Source organism: Manis pentadactyla (assembly GCF_030020395.1).
Source record: "Manis pentadactyla isolate mManPen7 chromosome 15 unlocalized genomic scaffold, mManPen7.hap1 SUPER_15_unloc_1, whole genome shotgun sequence".
NCBI lineage: Eukaryota > Metazoa > Chordata > Mammalia > Pholidota > Manidae > Manis > Manis pentadactyla.
Genome location: NW_026644588.1, coordinates 396,660 through 417,031, shown reverse-complemented (window position 1 = coordinate 417,031; position 20,372 = coordinate 396,660). Strand labels below are relative to the sequence as shown.

Sequence of the window (20,372 nt, the reverse complement as noted above, 5' to 3'; positions counted from 1 at the left end):
GCAGCATGTTGCAAATAGTGTTACAGTACTCTTCCTCAGTATGGCTGTGGAATTCCTTCTCATTTTTGGAATTAATTTTAGTCATTTAACAGGTACCTAAGAAAACCAGTAAATAGTACATAGTAGCACTCTCCAAAGGAAATGTACAAGAAGCCACAGCAGTAAATTTGAATATTGTAATAGCCCATTTAAGAAGCAAGAAGCAACAGGTGAAATTGATGTAATATTTGTTCCTATATCCCAAATGGTAACATATTGCTGTAAAAAATCATTAATGAGTTTTTCATTCTGTACGCTACACCTTTGAAGTCCGGTGTGTGCTTTACATTTGCAGCACTTCTCAGTTCACTGTACCACATTTCAAGTGCTCTTTTGCCACATGTAGTTAGCCAGTGGCTGTACTGGACAGAGCAACTCATTAATATTCCTTTGGTCAGCTCTTACATCTTCCCTCCATTACATGTGTCCTTCTTCCTTTCCCTGTGCTTTTATCCTTGCGTAGCTTCTAGTCCTCAATGACACCAGCTGTGCTGGAACGATCAGCTTCTTTATGTGAGTGGCATGACCTAGTCTTCCTTCCCCTAAGTCCAGTGTGGAAAATGTGTAATGGTGGCTATGCATGTTTCAGGCTCTCTAGGAATATTATTGTCATAGAACATTACATTTGGAGATGTTAAAGCTTCTGTGTTCTGATTCAGTTCAGTAACCCAACCACTTTTGCAATCCTTTGAAAATGCCTTGTCACTGAGAAACATCCGCAGGCTCCTGCCTTCCCACTCAGCCCCTCCTCATCTAACTCCCTGTAATGGTACAAACAGGAACTGCAGCAGGAAGTTGGGGACATGGAGAGGTGCCTACACTGTCACTTGTATCCCAAACCAAGAAATAAGATGAGAGTTCCTTCCCTACTAGTGCCAAGCCAATGGAGGGAAGTTGAGAGAGTTTTACTAGGTGTCAAAACTGCAGGGGGAGATGAACTCCTGTGTCTAAAGGACCTAACTTACTTGGACAGTTGCTGATATGCCTTAGTTATTGACATAAAAGATCAAGGAACACTGAAGAGAGTAACTACCGGTTAATCCAGCCAGCAGTCCTAGAGTCCCCCGACCTTCATCAGGCATGGAAGTGAACAAGTGTTAGGTGACTCCACTACCACATCTTACAATGTGCCTCAGCCTTCAAATTCCCAGCTAGGCCCCAAACATGGCAGAACAGAGACAAGCCATCACTGTTGTGCCCTTTCCAAATTACCAACCCACTGAATCTGAGCAAAATGAAATGGTAGTGTCATTCTGCTAAGTTTTGGGGTGGTTTGGCATACAGCAATAGTAACACAGTGACTCACAGGATAATAAAGAGAAATTAGTAGGCTATAGGTACATTACACAGTAAGTGTTATGCAGGAAAAAAGCAAGGAAGGGAAATACCACGTCCCCTGGACTTTTCAGTTATACGAGCCAACAAATCCCCTTCTGGCTTAGCGTCCTTGCAAGTAACAGAAAATTCAACCCTAATTAAAGAAACAACTGATTACCTATTTGTTCCTCAGGGTGCAGTGATGATTAAATAAGCTCACAGAATACCAAAGCCTGCTGCTACAAAGTACAAAGTGAATGTAAAACATCCGTTTATTTTCATCACTCATAACCCCCCCCATTAAATGTGTAAAGCCAAAGAGACCCTTTTCTAAAGAGCTTGCATGTTCTAACACACATTATTTTATATTGGCACATAGAAATATATGTTTATGTATCTTACATATTCATAAAGAGGTCTGAGCTTTTAGCTGTCTTCAGGAGAGGTCAACAGCAAAACCATCAAACCACACGTCATTCCCTCACCCACATCTGAACCCAATCAGACTTCTGCTGGGAGGCCTTCTTGCCTTTCAAGATTGCTCTGCGCATTTCTGTTGCCCACTCACACCGGTCATTTTTGCTTTAGGAGAGTGGGATTCTTAAGGCCCTAGACATTGTTGTCAAAGAGGGATTAATTTACTTATTCTTCCTTTTGAAGGATATTAAGTACCTAGCCCAGAGTTAAATAAGTGTGAATGGCACAGAAAATGCTTCTGACCTCATGAAGGTTCAAGACAGCAGGCAAGACAAGCAATCAGGTCATCAGAAAATAAGGTAGAATAGAGAGAAATCAGCTAGAGACAAGAATGCCTGCAGTGCTGTGGGTGGTGGGCTGGCGGCAGGGGTGGGGGTTGGGGGTGATCGACCACAGCACCAGGTTGAGCCTTTCTAAAAGGGCGGAGGAACAAGTGCAAAGGCCTCACCCCCCACTTCCGGGAAGCCATCTTCCGGCGGGGGGCGTTTCCCTGACAACTGCCCTCCCGTGGAGCCCGTTCAGGGATACCTTTTCTCCGTCAAAGGCTGGAGCTGGAGAGCCCGTCGTTTCACTGAGGCTCCTGGGAATTGTGCTTTCTATAAACTCGGGTTCTTACAGGTTTAGAGACCTGGGGTGCGTTATGGTTTGAGGCTAGGGTATCATGGATTTGCCATGAAGTTAAGCTGAAACTCCAAGGTCCCTTCCCTCATTTGCACCATTTTCCAAGGCCAAGCACTAATTTTATTTTAGTAGTTTTTAATTCTTCCTTAAGAGGGACTCCTCAGTCAGATGAGCTTCAGACCCAATGACTCTGGATTGATCCCTGTGAGACAGGGACCGTGGGCTTAGACAGAGTAGGGTGAGGGCCTCTGGAGAAAGCAAGGCAGGATATTTGCAGTCAGAGCAATGTAACTACATGCAAGGAAACAACCCCCTGCCAAAACTCTGTGTTAGACATTAAGCTCTAGAGTCATTCTTCAGTGAGATCAGTTAATATTCCCCAGATAAAGAAAAGAAACCCATGTTTTTATTATGTTAATCATTTGTAATAATGTATAAGATTCACCTTAGCATGCTAAAAGGCCCAGGCCTATGCTGTCTTTCCTCCTTCAAATCTGATGAGGTGATTTGCAAACTGGGCAACTAATTTAGCAAGTAAGCCCAGCCATAAACAACATAGTAAAAGGTAGGAAGGATTCCACCTTAAAGATAAGGTTGCATTTTAATACCCAGGATGTTAAGAAGTATGATTCTTAACTTACTCTTTAGCAAACAATGCCTCAGCCCATCTTGGGGGCTGGGCAGGCGGCCTTGTTTGATATGCTTCCAGACCAAGATACCGGTACCTCAGGAAGAAATCAGAGCAGGAAGTTCCTTGTGTTAATTCTAAATATTCAGAGACCACTTAAGTCCACACCCCTAAGCCTTTTTTCACGTTCCCAAAAATCCTCAACTGCCTATAAACCCCGAGACAACGCACCACTATGTTTTCTTGTCCCCTCCTGGCGCGAGCCGGGAGCTCTGTCCTCTCACTGTATCCCTCAATAAAAGCCTCTCCCTGGCTCTCCTACCCTGGGTGCTTGCTAAGTTCATTCTTGACTCTGCAAACAAGAACCCCGGCCTCACCTGGTTCCAATCCCACTCCAGGGACTTCTGCACAAACATGGGGAAGACAGAGCCCGGCAGTGGATCTCCAACTCTGCTACGACTGAAAAACAGCTGAAGGTAGAGGGCGTTAAACTTGAGACTCCGCTCTGGTTGGTCTGAGTTGGGTTCCAGAATCTGTACACCAAGGCATTGGGTGATCTGAAGGCCTCACCTTGAGGGACAGGAACCAGGCTGCATCAAGTGTGACCTGCGCTCCAGTTTCTTGAAGTGGTTCCACTGCAGAAGCCCACTGTTCCCAAGTGCTCCGAGGGTCCGGGGAGAGCAGAGCACACCTGCAACGGGCGCAGAGCCCAGACCCCTGAATCACCACATGGAGCACAGCTCCCCGCTCCGACCAACACACAGCAGCAGCAGCCACAGACTGTAATGTGAGTGAAGAAATAAATCCTTTATTGTTAAACCCTCATGATGTGGGCAACATTACAACAGACTGCCTTCTCAAACAGTGACAGAAAGAGGCTCCGGTTTCTGTCTCTAACGGAATCAGTTGTTACAGGCAACAGAAACAGTGCTCTCACTGAGATTAGATGCAAAAAACAAAAGCTCACTTTATGCAGCCCAAGGAGTTCTTGCCCAGGCAGACAGATGTCATTAACATTTATTAGTTTTCAAGCAGTTCTGATCATGAGCCCCCCCATCCCCCAAGTAAGAAACACATTTTACATTACAACCAGTTTTCATATTTAGATATATGGCTGAAAAGTTTCACAAGACAGTATCTGCCTTTACTACATGATGACTTTTGACCTATTTTATTCTACTTCATTGCTTTGTAATGCTGATGGCCACCCACTAATTTGGCTTCACAATTCACAAATGAGATGAGACACACAGTATTAAAACATTGCATGACTAGGCTCCAAGTGTTCTTGTGATCTTTTAAGCCACTCCATACATGTAAAGACATGTGAGTTTAACTAGGAAACGGTTTGATACTGAGAATTCAGAAGTGAACTTCACATAATGTATTTGTGAAAAGGCCAAACAGCTGGCAAGATTTCTACTTGAACAGCAGTCCTGGGGAGCTGCACCAGGAGGAACAGAGACATGGCTGACTCAAGACAGAGCTAGATCACGCACTTTAAGGCAACTCTACACTTTGCACAATAACAGATGTTCCAATGTGTGGGTGGTGCTAAAATGGCCACGGGAGAAAGCTGAGCCTTCACGCCTGGTGCCTGGGCCCCACATGAGCTTTTGTGTGGTTGTGTTTGCAAGGAGGTGGGGGCTTCCTATGAGCCCTTCTGGGGTTCTAAGTGCATCAGCCACATTAGCTCATTTAGAAAACAAGCAGACTTATGCCCACAGACACTGCGGGAAGCCACACAAGGGTTTCAAAGGAGCCTAAAACATTACTTGGGAATCCCAGGCAGGCGGAGCTATCCTTCTCCAGGGACACCTGCAGTGCAGTGGCTCATCTACGTGCCTCAGACGGCACACCCTCCATGTATGTAGGGAGCCTGCCCATCCTCCCACCCACACGGGCCCCGCCTGCAGCAAGGTAGGGGCCCACGGTCCCCCCCAACCCATAGCCTTTCTCCTTCTCATGGGTCTTCTGGTGCTCGGCGAGGGCCAGGCTGAAGTGGAAGGTCTTCCAGCAGCCCTGACACGCGTACAGCTTCCGGCCACTGTGGCTCTGGAGATGGTCGATGAAATGTGAGATCCACGCAAAGGTCTCCCCACACTCACTGCACGCATACGGCTTCCCTCTGGATGACCCTGGCTCAACAGCCTCAGAGCAGCTCACGACACAGGCCCCCCGGTCCTGCTTGGTCAGGGCCCCTCGGCTGCGGCTGGCTGCAGGAAGCCCTTTCTTCACCTGGCATGGCTGGCAGCTGCTCGTGCTGGAGACACAGCTGGGATCCCGCTCACCCACATCCTCTGGGTGGGGTCTCTTTCTTCCCTGGCCTTGACGTGGGGTGGCCGGCATTACAGGCACAGTAAGGGCCTCCCCAGCTGCGCCCCTGTCCTGGGCTGGCTCCCGGATGACTGACTGCCTCTGGGCTAGCTTGACAGGGCGTGGCTCCACCTCCTGAGGCTCCAGAACCTTCTGCAGCTGCTCCGCCTCCTCCCGGGCAGTGCCCGTCAAGGGGCAAACGAGAATCATCTCCCTCGTGAGCCTCTCCATGAGTGTCTCACACCTGGGGACCTCACATGCGCTCTCTCTGCTGTCCTGCCTCCCACCGCCTGAAACAAGGTCAGAGCGTGAGCCGTCCCAGTCCCAGGGCTCAGAGAAAGGGGCTGCCTCGGGAGCGTGAGGGCTGAGGGAGGCCTGCAGCCTCAAGAGGAAGGCACCCCCCAACCCAGCCCCAAGCACCGCACTCTGACCTCACCTAGGACGCTGACTTCTGGCGGCTCTCTTTCCACCAGCCGAAGTTCCTCGGGCTCCAGCCTGCAGGCTGCATCAGGCTGGGCGAGCTGATACCCTGAATGAATAAAAAAACCAGGAAAACTAAAGGAGACACTGGAACCAGAGCAGAGAGCAGCTGAGGGTCTCAGCTGAGCCTGGGTCTTTCTCTGCACTGGGGCACCTGCCCAAGCTGCCTTCCGCCCAGAGTTGGGGCGGCCAGGAGCACGGGGGGTGGGGGGACGGAAGGAGGGTCCGCCAGGTAAGGCTGGAAGGGCCAATGGAGAGGCAGGAAGCGGGGGGGCAATTCAAGGAAAGGAAAGGTGAACACAAACATGAAATTAAAGCTACAAAGAGCCCAGGAACAGTGTTGGGGCAAAGGATGGCTTCCGGGGCAGAGATGTCCACACAGGAGATGGAAGACCCGTAAAGGCTGAGACCCCATCTCTGCACCAAAGAGGACGGGAAAGTTGACCCGAGGCCAGGAGCCTGTCCAAATTCAGACGCTTCAGGTCCTACAGACAAGAGCCACACTCTTAAAGGCCCAGAGCCCCGGGAGGACTCCGATGCACAGACCAGGGACAGCGGGACCAAGGTGGGCTCTGCAGACACACTCAAGGTCAAACATACGTAAAACACACTCAAGTTCAAATACACTTAAAATACTGTGGTGTCCCCACCAAAGCCCTGTGTGCGAGTCACAGGCCCCTAGGCCAACGGCTGTGGAAGGGATCAGGGAGGAAACCGTGAGAGGCAGGTCTCACCCCACAAAAGCAGTTTCCGGTAGGTCTTCGAGTTCTCCTGTGCCGGATCCAGGTGGCCCCACTCCCCCAGGTAGAGAGGCATCTCCGGAAACTTCAGCTTCTGAAATGGCAGCACAACCCCAGATGAGGCCTCTCGTCCCGAGGGAGGGTGGACTCTCGGTCCCACAACCCTGTCAACACAGTGCGGTGGCACCGTCCTGGGGGCTCCTACCTACCACCTTTTAGGTTCTGCTGAGGGACCCAGGTTTCCCTGAACTGCCCCGGTGGACACGGGAGCAGGCCTCGTGGCCTCGGCCACTCTTTGTGGTGGGGCCGCTGGGCCTGTGCAGCACATCCGCAGTGCCCTTAGCCTCCTCCCTCCCGACGCCAGGAGCACCCCCGCTGTGCGGGCCCGACTACCAACGCTGTCTCCAGACTTCACCGCGTGTCCCTGGACAGGGAAGACCTCCCCTGGTCGGCAGTCCTGCCGTAGAAGACTGCCTCCCCCATGCCTGCATGCCACACGGGGCTCTGCGCTGACACCAGGGGCAGCTGGACTAGCACGGCCACACCGGGAGACCCCTACAGACACGAAGAGGCAAAGCAGGCGGCCGCACAGTGACGCTGCCTTGGGGCCTGGGTCCGGGGGACCTGAGTCCTAGATGGAGGGGGGAGTCTGAGCGCCCCCGAGGGCAGCACCACCCGAGTGCAGGGCGAGTGCCTGGGATGGGGAGAGGCTGCCCCAGGAGGCGAGGAGTCCACCCGGCGGGAGGCGGGACGTGGGGGCAGCAGCACTCAGGACAGGCACAGTGGGGAGCCGCAGCACACCCTCCCGGGGCTGACAGTGCGCCAGGCCTGGCCAGAGGGCCAGGGAGGGGCCAGGGAGCCGCCAGGCCGGACTGGCGGAGGCTCCTGGGACCAGCTGCCTGGCCGGCAATCCAAGGAGGTGGTGGTCCCAGAGGGGGCCACACTCATCTCCCGGCTCTGGGGGAGGCCACAGGCGGGGTGCCTGGAGCCTCCGACCACCCCCACTGTCCCCTGGCTGGGCTCCTACCGCTCCGGCCTCCTTGGAGCAGCTGGCAGCATCCCAACGACGGGGAAGGGAGACAGGTGGATCAGCGGCGGGGTGAGGGGAGACACGCACGGACACACGGAACGGACCCTCCTCCTCCTCCTCTTCCAGGACAGGCCCTGAGCGCCGCTGGGCAGGGTGGCCTCACTCACCTTTGGCTCAGGCTTTCTGGGCTTGTCCTCTTCGGCCTTCTCCTCCCTGGGGCGCCCTCGCTCAGGAAGCACAGGGTCTGGAGCAGGACGGGCTGGGAAGAAGGGAAGGCAAAGCTGAGGAGACTGGCTCCGGTGGCTGGGCTCCTGAACACCAGTCAGGGGAGCCCCAGCGTGCCCACGTCACAGGCTCAGCCTGGCCCGGCTCACCTGGCCCCACGCTCTGCAGGGCAGAGGAGCCGGGAGGAAAAAGAAGCTCATGCTCAGTGGTGGCCCCAAATATTTGAACTAAAGCCAAAGTTATTTCCTTTTTTACCCATTAGACTGGTGCAAATCTTAAGAGGCAACCACACACAGTGTTGGCACAAATGTGGGGAAGTGGGCACTCTTGTACACTGGCACCATCAATGCTACCAAACTTTTGGAAAATGATGTGGAAATTCCCTTTGTCCAGAGAGCCTGAGGAATCCATCCTATACAAAACCTTCCCCGCCCAGGCCCATGCCTGAGGTCATTTTACTGCAGACCTTAGGAGGCGGCAGTAAATTACAGATCCGCGGGGAGAAAGGGTGGACTGGAGAACCACCACGGAGGGGAAGAGACGCGCCCCCACGCGGAGGGCCCTGGACGGGCGGGGGCTGCTCCATGCGAACAGCGTGTGCTGAGGCACAAGTGCCTCATCTCCAGGGAAACCTGCTACAGAGCCTCTGCGGAGGGTCGTGGGCGAGACGTGCACACCTGTGAGATGCAGATGTGCAGGGGCCCGCGCCCAGGGAGCACCACTTAGGTGCTGTGCAGGGCGTGCGGGAGTAGGTTGGTCATTACCTTTATCCTCACATCTCAGTGCTTTACACTGTAGTATGTACAGTTTGCATAATACCCGAAGAATTTAACTGAAAATGACACTTGCCTCTTTCACCAGAGCCGACAGGAAGAGTAAGAATTACAGGGTGAACTTCCAGGTGTGGCTGCCCGGTGCCCCTCATGGTGACCGGCACGGGGCCTCCCTCCTGCTCTCTGCCCACCTCAGACCCCGCCCCACCCCACCCGCCCAAGGGCTGCCGGTCACTCACAGGGCTCGGGGGGTGCCTGTGTCCCACTGGGTCCCGGGTCCTCACTGGCCCTCACCGGCCCACCTAACAGTGGCAGAGAGCGAAGTTTCAGCATGTTTCCCATGCCTGTCTCAAAGCCACAGACAACCCTTTTGGGGACCTGACAGCATCCTTGTTCACACCGGAGGGAGTGAGCCTGAGGCTGAGACACATGCCAACCATCACACAGTGAGCCCGAAGGGGGTGGGCAGGGACCAAAGCTTCTGACCTGAGCCCAAGGCCCCATCACCAGCAGTGCTGATGAGGTGCACTCTGCCCACCCATCCCCAGCAGTCCCCTTCTTCCCAGAGAAGGCAGAAATGTACCCAGAACATTTGTGCAGTTCTTAAGGGGCTGGTTCCTCCTGCTTCCTTGTATCTGGAAAGCAGATGTGAAGGCAGGAGCCCAAGCATCCTCACTGGCCCATGAGGCAACCCCAAGGGTGACACGCACTGGGCAGGGTGGTGGGGGCAGGTCCCTGATGAGGAGCCACTTCACCAGCTGAGCTGCTCACCTCTGTGCCTCTCTTATGTGGGGGAACTAAACTCTCTCAAGTGAGACAATGGTTGGGGTTTGAGCCTTATACTGCCAATGTCACTCCTTCCAGGGCTGACCCCCCTCATTTCCTCTTAAGTATGCTCCCCTCTGGGGTGGTGGCTCACCCGGCTCCTCCATGGCTTTGGTAAGGTCCTCCACCAGGGAGGCTGCCTTCTTGCAGCTGTCGGGATGCCGCGCCACCACCAACCGCTGGACCCTGTCAGGCAGGACACTCAGGAACTGCTCCAGCACCAGCAGCTCCAGCATCTGCTCCTTGGAGTGCGCCTTGGGCTGCAGCCACTGGCGGCATAGCCCGTGGAGCTGGGCCAGGGCCTGGTGGGGCCCAGCGGCCTCCTGGTAGAGGAAGTTCCGGAAGTGTAGGCGGGACGACTCGAGGTCAGCAGGGGCCCTCCTCCCCTGGTTGTTCTCAGGTTCCTCCAGCCGGTCACCGGCTGCCAACCCTGGCATGGGCAGTTCTGGGGCAGCTGGGGAGTTCTTGGGGGTGGCAAACGCCTTCTCCAAAGGCAGCATCTTTCCAAACCTGCATAGACAGGTGCTAGCCAGGGACAGGGCACCTGTCGTGGAGGGCAGGTTCACGCAACTGTGGCTCCAAGAGCAAGACACCAGGGACGACAGGATGCTTTGACCTCAGCCAGTTCCAGACCTGCAGAGGACAGTCACCCACACAGTGAGAAGCAGCCTGTGGAGCACCCACACCGAAGGAGCGCCAGCAGGGGCTTCCAAGCTCATCAGCCCCACGCCCACCACACCCTAAGTCCATGCAGAATTATTTCCAAGCAATCCACTTGTTAAACATTAGAGTTTTGTACTTGTATAGATAAAATTAACATGAAAAGTGGGAGGTGCAACTCATTTTGCAAAACTTGGCAATAGCAGGATTAAAAAAAATAACTCATGGATAGAGGGACAAAAGTAACAGGACAATCTCACTTTCAAAAATGTAAAAACCTCAAAACATTAGTAAATTCATTCCAACAATGTTTGTTATATACACAATGCATGTAACATCACACCAGATTTGAGCTTCTCCCAGAAATGCAAGGTTTAATACCAAAAATGTATTATGAAGAGTTATTTCCAAATGTGAACTACATCCTCTAATAATAGGATTGCTCCTCCTAGTAAAACAACTGAGATCTGAAACAGATCAGTGGACAACCCAGCCACTTCTGGAAATGGCACAGGCCTGCAGACCTGGCGTGGCCAAGCCACTGAGCAGGGAGGTTTAAGGAGTCTGCCAGAAATAAGGTACAGCAGAGGGGAGCTCTCTCCCATGCTCAGCTGATCCCGGTGGGTGGCCACATCATTCACAAGAAGGCAGATTCAGGATGTTCAGGTGAAATCTCTCGATTGCACTGTCGGGAAACACCGAGCAAGCTAAACGACAGGAACTGGTGGGCTGCAGCTGGCCGGGTCTCCCGCTGCCAAGACACTCTAATTGGCGGTACACAGAGACACGAACTCGTGCTCCTCCGGGAACCTGTCAGGTCCGCACCTCTCCCTGCAAGACCAAAAGGTCCACAAAGCCCCCAAAGAGGGAGATGTCCCAGACTAAAGCCACACCCAACCCAGTGGACATGCTCTCCTTGCTGAACACAGAAACTAACCAATGTTTTCTTCCAAACACATGCCTGAGGATTCCAAGAAAATTTCAAAAATATGTGCATGCCCACAGCTGTGGTAAAGCCATTTTCTCAGCAATCTCATTTTTTGGGAGAAAACTCTTTAAGTGAGCTGACGAGGGGCCAGGAGTCAATGTTGCCCTGTGAGGGCGTCACTGATGACCTCCCCTCCACTGTTGGCAAGCCCCCACACCTCCACATGCTGCCTTTACCTGCCTCCCCCAAGTGGGATGTGAAACCCAGGACATCAGGGCTCACTCACACGGGTCCTTGGGCATTTGTTGACTGCCAGCATTATTTAATGGTGCTGGTTCTGTTAAGAGGCATGCTGACTGTGCCTAATTTTCATTGGCCATTACAGACCTTCATGACCATGCATCTGGTGTCAGGTTGGTGACATATCCAGGAAGTAAATGGAGAAGTACGGAAACTGAGTCCCTGGGCACATACTGTGACTGGACAGCCCACAGGAGGAAACCTTGCCCATCACTTACTATGGCAGTGCCTTCCAGGGAGGTCCCCTCCTCATGCCCTGCACTTGGGACCCTCAGACCACAGCATCTGGTCATTATGCTGCCAGACTTCTCTTAGGATTTACAACTGTGGGTCAACCACCTGCTTTTCCACAGCACTGTTCTTACAGCAATCCTTTCATTAAGTAACCAACGTGCTCTCTGGCTGCCTTGCTAATGTCCCCTTCTGTAGCTTATCTTTTCATTTCATTCCCCTTTTGGCTACACTTAGAAGATCCTAATGTTTCTTACTGTCAAATTCACCTTTAAAAAGAAACATTTTTGAGTTCAGAAACTTGATTGAAAGAAAGGGCTTCCTAGCCTAGATCAAAGTGCATTCTTGCATTCACTCTGATAGGGCAGGGATGGCAAATGCAAAGTACAGACAAAAATATCAGGCTCTTGAAGCCAGACAGTTACAGTTGCGACTTCAATTCCACCTCGTGGTGTGAAAGTAGCTGGGGCCCCCTGCATTCCATGGCCTGGCTATGTCCCTGCACAACTTCATTACAAAAGCAGGCTGCTGACTGACCCATGGGCCAGAGTTTGACGACTTCTGTCCCAGACTTAGTTTTTTTAACAGTGTTTCTACCTCTGACTCATCCAGAACCTCACTTGGCATGAGGAATATCTCCAGCTCCATCCAATTGGCACCACCCCATTTATCCTGATGGACACGGGATACACAGGGCTTTACATGGCATTCAAGCATCTGTGGTTGCAGAAGCATGTAATTTTGGTTTTCTTAGGACTCCACTGGCATGTTCCTCCTGCACAGAAGCTGTCTCCACAAAGGTAACAGTGGACTTGGTAACATACACACATGGGCTCATCTGCCCTATCAGCCTCACAACCTGCTCCCTGGCCCTGGTCATGCTGCTGCAGGGATTTTCTTGTAAGGCAGAGGGGCCACCAGGATCCTTTCTGTGGCCAGCTTGCTCAGGTGAGGCCATGCCTCGCTGCCCAAGTTCCTCCTGGCTTGGTCACCTCTCCCCACACATCCTGGGGACTGCCCAGGACAACCTCCGGGAGCTCAGGCTTCCCCCACTCCAGTGCACCATTCAGCACATGGGCTGCAGAGGAAGCCACAGTGGGTGGGTGGGCAGCTGAGCTAAGGGGCCCCAAGCCCAATGAGCCTCCCAGTCATGCTGGGCTGAGTGGGGCTCGAGCTTGGCTCCTAGTGCCTCAGCTCTGCCTCCAGGCCCTGGCCCACCCCTATTTCCCTTCTCCCCACATTCCCACCTCACATAACTGAGGATATTCACAGGGTCTCCTCTCTTCACCCAGGGATTACTTAAATTCATTTTAAAGGCAGGAAACATGCCTTTAAAATGAAAATATGTACAGCAAGGAATCAGCCTAATGTCTCAGCTGCCTTCTGTGGTCCCTGCCAAGACCTCAACTCTGGATCCACTCAACACAGACCCAAACCAAGAAACACAGCTAGCCTGGGATCCCCAAAAGATTCAAGGTCAGGAATTTGAAGGAAGTCACAGACCCAAGAAGCATGCAGAGAAACTGGGACAATAAGCAACAGGTGGTCCTGGCCTGGTTTTGGAGCAAGAAAAGACACTTCTACAGGAGGCTGCTGGAGTGACTCCAGAAGCAGGAGCTGGTTCTTCAAGAAAATAAACAAAATAGATAAACCCCTAGCCGGACTTACCAAGAAAAAAAGAGAGTCTACATACATAAACAGAATCAGAAATGAGAAAGGAAAAACCACTACACACCACAGAAATACAAAGAATTATTAGAGAATACTATGAAGTATTATTATATGCCAACAAACTGGATAACCTACAGGAAATGGACAACATTCTAGAAAATACAACCTTCCAAGGCTGACCCAGAAAGAAACAGAAAATCTGAACAGACCACTTACTAGCAAAGAAATTGAACTGGTAATCAAAAAACTACATAAGAACAAAACCCCTGGACCAGATGGCTTCACCACTGAATTTTATCAAACATTCAATGAAGATTTAATACCCATCCTCCTTAAAGTTTTCCAAAAGTAGAAGAGGAGGGAATATTTCTAAACTCATTCTATGAGGCCAGCATCACCCTAATACCAAAACCAGGCAAAGACACAACAAAAAAAGAAAATTACAGACCAAGATCCCTGAAGAACATAGATGCAAAAATACTCAACAAAGTATTAGCAAACCAAATTAAAAAATACATCCAAAAGATCATCGATCATGATCAAGTAGGATTTATTCCAGGGATGCAAGGATGGTACAATATTAGAAAATCCATCAACATCATCCACCACATCAACAAAAAGGACAAAAACCACATGATCATCTCCATAGATGCCAAAAAAGCACTCGACAAAATTCAAAATCCATTCATGATAAAAACTCTCAACAAAATGGGTATAGAGGGCAAGTACCTCAACATAATAAAGGCTATATCCCACAGCCAACATCATACTTAACAGAGAGAAGCTGAAAGCCTTTCCTTTAAGATCAGGAACAAGACAAGGATGCCCACTCTCTCCACTTTTATTCAACATAGTTCTGGAGGTCCTAGCCATGGCAATCAGACAACACAAAGAAATAAAAGGCATCCAGATTGGTAAAAAAAAGAAGTTAAACTGTCACTGTTTGGAAATGACATGATATTGTACACAAAAAACCCTAAAAGAATCCACTCCAAAACTACTAGATCTAATATCTAAATTCAGCAACGTTGCTGAAATTAACGTTGCTACAAAATTAATACACAGAAATCTGTTGCATTCCTATACACTAATGGTGAACTAACAGAAAGAGAAATCAGGAAAACAATTCCATTCACAATTGCATCAAAAAGAATAAAATACCTAGGAATAAACCTAATCTAGGAATAAAATACCTAGGAATAAAGAAGGAAGTGAAAGATCTATACCCTAAAAACTATAAGACACTCAAGAGAGAAATTAAAGAAGATACCAATAAATGGAAACACATCCCGTGCTCATGGATAGGAAGAATTAATATTGTCAAAATGGCCATCCTGCCTAAAGCAATCTACAGATTCAATGCAATCCCTATCAAAATACCAACAGCATTCTTTAATGAACTAGAGCAAATAGTTCTAAAATTCATATGGAACTACAAAAGACCCCAAATAGCCAAAGCAATCCTGAGAAGGAAGAATAAAGCTGGGGGAATTACGCTCCCCGACTTCAAGCTCTACTACAAAGCCACAGTATTCAAGACAATTTGGTACTGGCACAAGAACAGACCCACAGACCAATGGAACAGACTAGAGAGCCCAGATATAAACTCAAGTATATATGGTCAATTAATATATGATAAAGGAGCCATGGACATACAATGGGGAAATGACAGCCTCTTTCAACATCTGGTGTTGGCAAAACTGGACAGCTACATGCAAGAGAATGAAACTGGATTATTGTCTATCCCCATACACAAAAGTAAACTCGAAATGGATCAAAGACCTGAACGTAAGTCAAGAAACCATAAAACTCTTAGAAGATAACATAGGCAAAAATCTCCTGAATATAAACATGAGCAATTTTTTCTGAATGCATCTCCTCAAGTAAGGGAAACAAAAGCAAAAATGAACACATGGGACTACATCAAACTTAAAAGCTTCTGTACAGCAAAGGACACCATCAACAGAACAAAAAGGCATCCTACATATGGGAGAATATATTTGTAAATGACATATCCGCAAGGGGTTAACATCCAAAATATATAAAGAATTCACACACCTCAACACCCAAAAAGCAAATAATGCGATTTAAAAACTGGGTGGAGGATATGAACAGACAATTCTTCAAAGAAGAAATTCAGATGGCCAACAGGCACATGAAAAGATGCTTCACATCGGTAATTATCAGGGAAATGCAAATTAAAACCACGATGAGATATCACCTCACACCAGTTAGGATGGCCAGCATTGAAAAGAACTAAGAACAAATGCTGGCGAGGACGTGGAGAAAGGGGAACCCTCTTACAATGCTGGTGGGAATGTAAGGTAGTTCAACCATTGTGGAAAGCAACATGGAGGTTCCTCAAAAAACTAAAAATAGAAATACCATTTGACCATGGAACTTCACTCCTAGGACTTTACCCAAAGAATATGATTTCTCAGATTCAAAAAGACATATGCACCCCTATGTTTATTGCAGCACTATTTTAAATAGCTAAGATGTGGAAGCAACGTAAGTGTCCATCAGCAGATGAATGGATAAAGATGTGGTACATATACACAATGGAATACTACTCAGCCATAAGAAATAAACAAATTCTGCAATTTGCAACAACATAGATGGAGCTGGAGGATATTATGATCAGTGAAATAAGCCAGGCAGAGAAAGACAAGTATCAAATAATTTCTCTCATTCGTGGAGTATAACAAGGAAGCAAAACTGAAGGAACAAAACAGCAACAGACTCCCAGACTCCAAGAAGGGACTAGCGGTTACCAAAGGGGAGGTCAGAGAGGGAGGGAGGAAGAAGGGGATTCAGGGATATTATGATTGGCACAAATGGTGTGAGGGGTTCAGGGGGAAGACAGTGTAGCACAGAGAAGGCAAATAGGGACTCTGTGGCATCTTACTACACTGATGGGCAGTGATGACTGCAATGGGGTATGGGGGGGACACGATAATAAGGGTGAATGTAGTAACCACATTGTTTTTTCATGTGAAACCTTCTTAAGAGCGTATATCAATAATACCTTAATAAAAAAAAATGGTCCTCAATGGTTCCCACTCCCCGCTGCCGGCTCCCCCACCAGGTGCATCCGAAAAATTTGGTGGCGTTACTGGCCCACCAAAGAGGCCCCAGAGCTGGGGTTGACACCTAACTCAAACAGAACCCACCCCCCAGGGCCTGGGACGAGACGGGGCGTCCCGGGGCCCCGGGCGGCCTCGAGCAGACCAGCCCCGCCCCCGCTCGGGGAGCTCCCCTCCGAGGGTCTCGGCCCCTGCACGCTCCCGCCTGGGCGCCACAGCCGCTCTTCCGACCCCACTAGCGGAACCCTCAGCCCTTCAGCCCCCGCCTCCCGGACCCCCACAGCCCCTCCCGTAACCCTGTGCCCGACACCCGAAGGGGGGCGCCCGGCCTCTCCCCGACCCTGGGTCTCTCAGCTTCCCTTCCCACCCGCAGCCTGCGGAGTCGCCCCCGCCCCCGTACTTCAGGGGCCGCCAGCCCCCCACCACCCGGGCCCACCGCCTATGGGCCCTCTTCCCCTCCCCCAGCCGGGTTCCCGGCTGCCGCCCCTTCAGTCACCTAGAAACGCAGTTGAGCGGCCTCCGCGGGCCGAAGCGCTCCGACCTGCTCAGTGAGAGCCGCGGCTCCCGGGCAGCCGGCCAGACCCACCTCCTGCGCAGCTGCCCCGAGCCCGTGCGAGCCGCCGGGCGCCCGGCGCAATGGCGGCCTTCAGACTGCGCGTGCGCGCTGCGCCCGCGCAGCAGACTACGACTCCCGGCCTGTAGCGCGAGGCGCCCCCTCGGGCGGGGGCGGGGCGAAGACGCAGGAGCAAGGTGGGCAGCCAATCAGAGGCAGAGCTCTCCCGGCTGGCTTCTCGCCTTCCGTTGCGGCTGCGTCCTTTTCCAATGCCGGGGCAACGGGGCGGACGGGCAGAGAAGGGAAAACATTGCCGGAGAGACAGAGACAGGGCGAGACACAGAGAGAGCCGCTAACGGAGGTCGGAAGTGACAGAGACGCGCGTACCCGGGATAGAGAGCGGCTGGGAGACCGAGGTCCCGGAGCCTTGATGGCAGACACAGGAGGGGAAAGAAGAGGAGAGACCCACGGGCGGAGACACAGGGAAGGGAGGACTCGGAGCGGGGTCCAGACGCAGGGTTGGACAGAAGTGGGTGGGCCCCGAACTGGGGGAACAGACAAGGAGAGACAGAGAGACCGTGAGATAAGAAGACCCAGAGAAAGGGACGTATGAGAAGCAGAAACAGGGAGACAACAGACGGAGAGACCCAGAACCTGAGAAACGGCGGGGACGTCCGGGGACAGAGGTGTGGAGGCACTGCGGTCCTGTGCACACTGATTTCGCTTAAAAAAGTGACCAGTTCTGCACACCCGGGGAACTGACAGAATTCCATGACAGCCACGCTGGGGGCTTCAAGAGCCGATAAAGTGGAGGGAATGTGAGAGAGGCAACCGCGGTGAGTGAGTGACGAGCTCAGAAGCCAAAAAATAGCTGTCACCCCTCCAGCAGACGGGACAAGGCCTAGGACGCTGCTTCCTACTCCAGAATTTTCTAGGTAGCAGAGTTTATGAGGCTGAAGTGACTTTTTAAAAGTTTATCTGCAGTTTATTTACATAAAACAACACTCACATTTGGGGGTATTCAGTTCTGTGTATTTTAACTTGTATAACCACCAACATAATCAGAACAAAGATCACAAAAAACTCCCTCTTGCTTCCCCTTTCCCCATTTCACAATCCTGGCAACCACTGAGCTGTTTTTCATGGCTACAGCTTTTTTTAAAAGTTATCATGAGCAACATTGTGGTTTCAACATTCACCCGTATTATCAAGTCCCTCCCACCCCACTGCAATCACTGTCCATCAGTGTAGTAAGATGCTAGAGAGCCACTACTTGTCTTCTCTGTGCTATACTACCTTCGGGGTGACCTACCTATATTGTGTGTGCTAATTATAATGCCCCTTAATCCCTTCTCCCTCCCTCCCCATCCACCCTCCTCAACCTCTTCCCTTTGGTAACAGCTAGTCCCTTCTTGAAGTCTGTGTCTGCTGCTGTTTTGTTCCTTCAGTTTTGCTCTCGTTACATTCACAAATGAGTGAAATCATTTAGTACTTGTCTTTCTCCAGAGGCTTCAGTTTTGCATTTTCCAGTAGGTCATATAAATAGAAGCACAGAATGGGTGGCCTTTTCAGATTGGCTTTTTTTCACTGAATGTAATTCCTTTGAGATCCATTCAAGTTGTATCAATAGTTCCTTTCTATTGCTAAGTAGTAATTGATAGTAAGGATATACCATAGTTGGCTCAAACATTCACCCACTGAAGGACATTTGGGCTGTTTCCAGGATTTTGCTATTACAAATAAAGCTGCTGTGAACATTGATGTACAGGTTTTTGTGTGAACCTTTGTAACTCTTCATGGGGTAAATGCCCAAGAGTATAGTTGCTGGATCACATGTTACACACATGTTTAGTGTTGTAAGAAACCACCATACTCTTTTCCAGAGTAGTGACACCATTTTACATCTCCACCAGCAATGTATGTGTGAACAAGTTTACCCACATCTTTGGCAGCATTTGGTGTTCTTATTTTAGCCATTCTGATAGATGTGTAGTGGCATCTCATTGTGATTTTAACTAGCACTTCCCTAATAGTTATTAACGTTGCGCATATTTTCATGTTTGTCATCTGTATATCCTTTTCAGTGAAATGTCAGTTCATTTTTGCCCAATTCTTGTTTTTTAAAAACTGTTGAGTTTTGAGAAATATTTCTATATCCCTTTATACATGGCTTACAAATGTTTTCTCCCAATCTGTAGTTTATCATTTTACTGCCTTAACATGCCCTTTAGCAGAGCAAAGGACTTTAATTTAGATGATGTCCAACTTGACAACTTATCCTTTTATGGCTCATGCTTTTTGTGTCAAATTTAAGAACTCCACTCAACCCAAAGTCCCAAGCATTTCCTCCTGTATTTGTTCTAAAAGTTTGATAGTTTTATGTTTTACAGTTGTCAATCATCACTAAAGTTAATTTTGTATAAGATATGAAGTTCATGTTGAGGTTCATTTTTTTTCCCCTGTGGATATTGGGTTTCTTCCTTCTGACACTGATTCTGAGGCCAGCTTTGTAGTTTTTCCAACTACTGAATTCTGAGACTGTGGACCTAGAATTAATGCAGACTTCACAGGTCAAGGGCTCAGTCTCACAAGGCTCTCCCCACTTCAGATACAAGCCATAAGCTACACACTTCTGCTCAGATAACTACAAATTTGGTGATTCCCACAAGCCACTCACCCCACCTCTTAAAGAATTGACAGCACTCAGGAAACACTTATGTTTACCAATTCAGTATCAAGGCTATAACCCAGGAGGAGCCAAATGAAAGAGACACATAGGGCGGGGTCTGGGGGGGGCAGTGCGCACAGAGCTCCCACGCCTCCTTCCAAGCACGCCTCCCTCTCAGAATATTGATGTGTCCACTAGCACAGAAGCTCTCTGAATCTCCTGGTTTTTATAACCCAGTCTCCAGATCACATAGAGAATATAGTCAATGATTCTGCAACATCTTTCTATGCTGACAGATAGTTACCACGCTAATGGGGGTGAGGATTTAATAATATGGATAACTGTTAAACCACTGTGTTGTTTATTTGAAAACAATATAAGATTATATATCAACAATACTTCAAAAGAAATGGAAAAAAAAACATAAGAGGACCTCATACTTGGTAAATGTTGTTTCATAAAACTTTTACTCCAGTTACATATTTAACTAGGTGGTGATAGAAAGGTTTCTTAAAGTGCCTGGGTCAAAAAGTTTGAAAGTCACCAGGCTAGAGAAACCCCCACACATTTTACAAGGACACATGTTCAAGATGCCCCCTAAAGCACTGTTGGCAATGTTGAAAAACAATGTTGAAAAACTTTATTAAACTTTTCCAAGATGCCCATCAACAGGAGGTGGGGTAAGCAGGGAACAAATACAGTACCTCATCTTCACAAGGTGGAATACTATAGGGCAGTGAAAACTGTACATGCAGAAAGCCCAATTTAGTACAGGAAAGGTGAGAGAAGCAGGTTGCAGAGGTT

The 20,372-nt window shown here is 49.7% G+C and overlaps 1 protein-coding gene across 4 annotated transcripts in view; it reads right to left on the bottom strand.

Annotated features, from left to right (window-relative positions):
• Positions 1-3,868: 3,868 nt before the first annotated feature.
• The window catches only part of ZSCAN18 (zinc finger and SCAN domain containing 18), a 36,882-nt gene continuing 20,378 nt past the window's right edge, over positions 3,869-20,372 (bottom strand). Inside the window, exons 1-7 of one of the 4 annotated variants that reach the window (XM_036900644.2) lie at positions 16,844-17,026; positions 9,566-10,104; positions 8,886-8,948; positions 7,816-7,907; positions 6,613-6,712; positions 5,835-5,927; positions 3,869-5,688 (exon numbers count right to left, since the gene is read on the bottom strand). In XM_036900644.2, coding sequence (XP_036756539.2) covers positions 4,916-5,688; positions 5,835-5,927; positions 6,613-6,712; positions 7,816-7,907; positions 8,886-8,948; positions 9,566-9,971 — 1,527 coding nt within the window. In that variant the 5' untranslated portion in view covers positions 9,972-10,104; positions 16,844-17,026 and the 3' untranslated portion in view covers positions 3,869-4,915. Of the gene's footprint in view, positions 5,689-5,834; positions 5,928-6,612; positions 6,713-7,815; positions 7,908-8,885; positions 8,949-9,565; positions 10,105-16,843; positions 17,027-20,372 lie in introns of those variants that run through there. The other 3 variants (XM_036900646.2, XM_057496524.1, XM_036900648.2) reach the window with 3 other exon arrangements.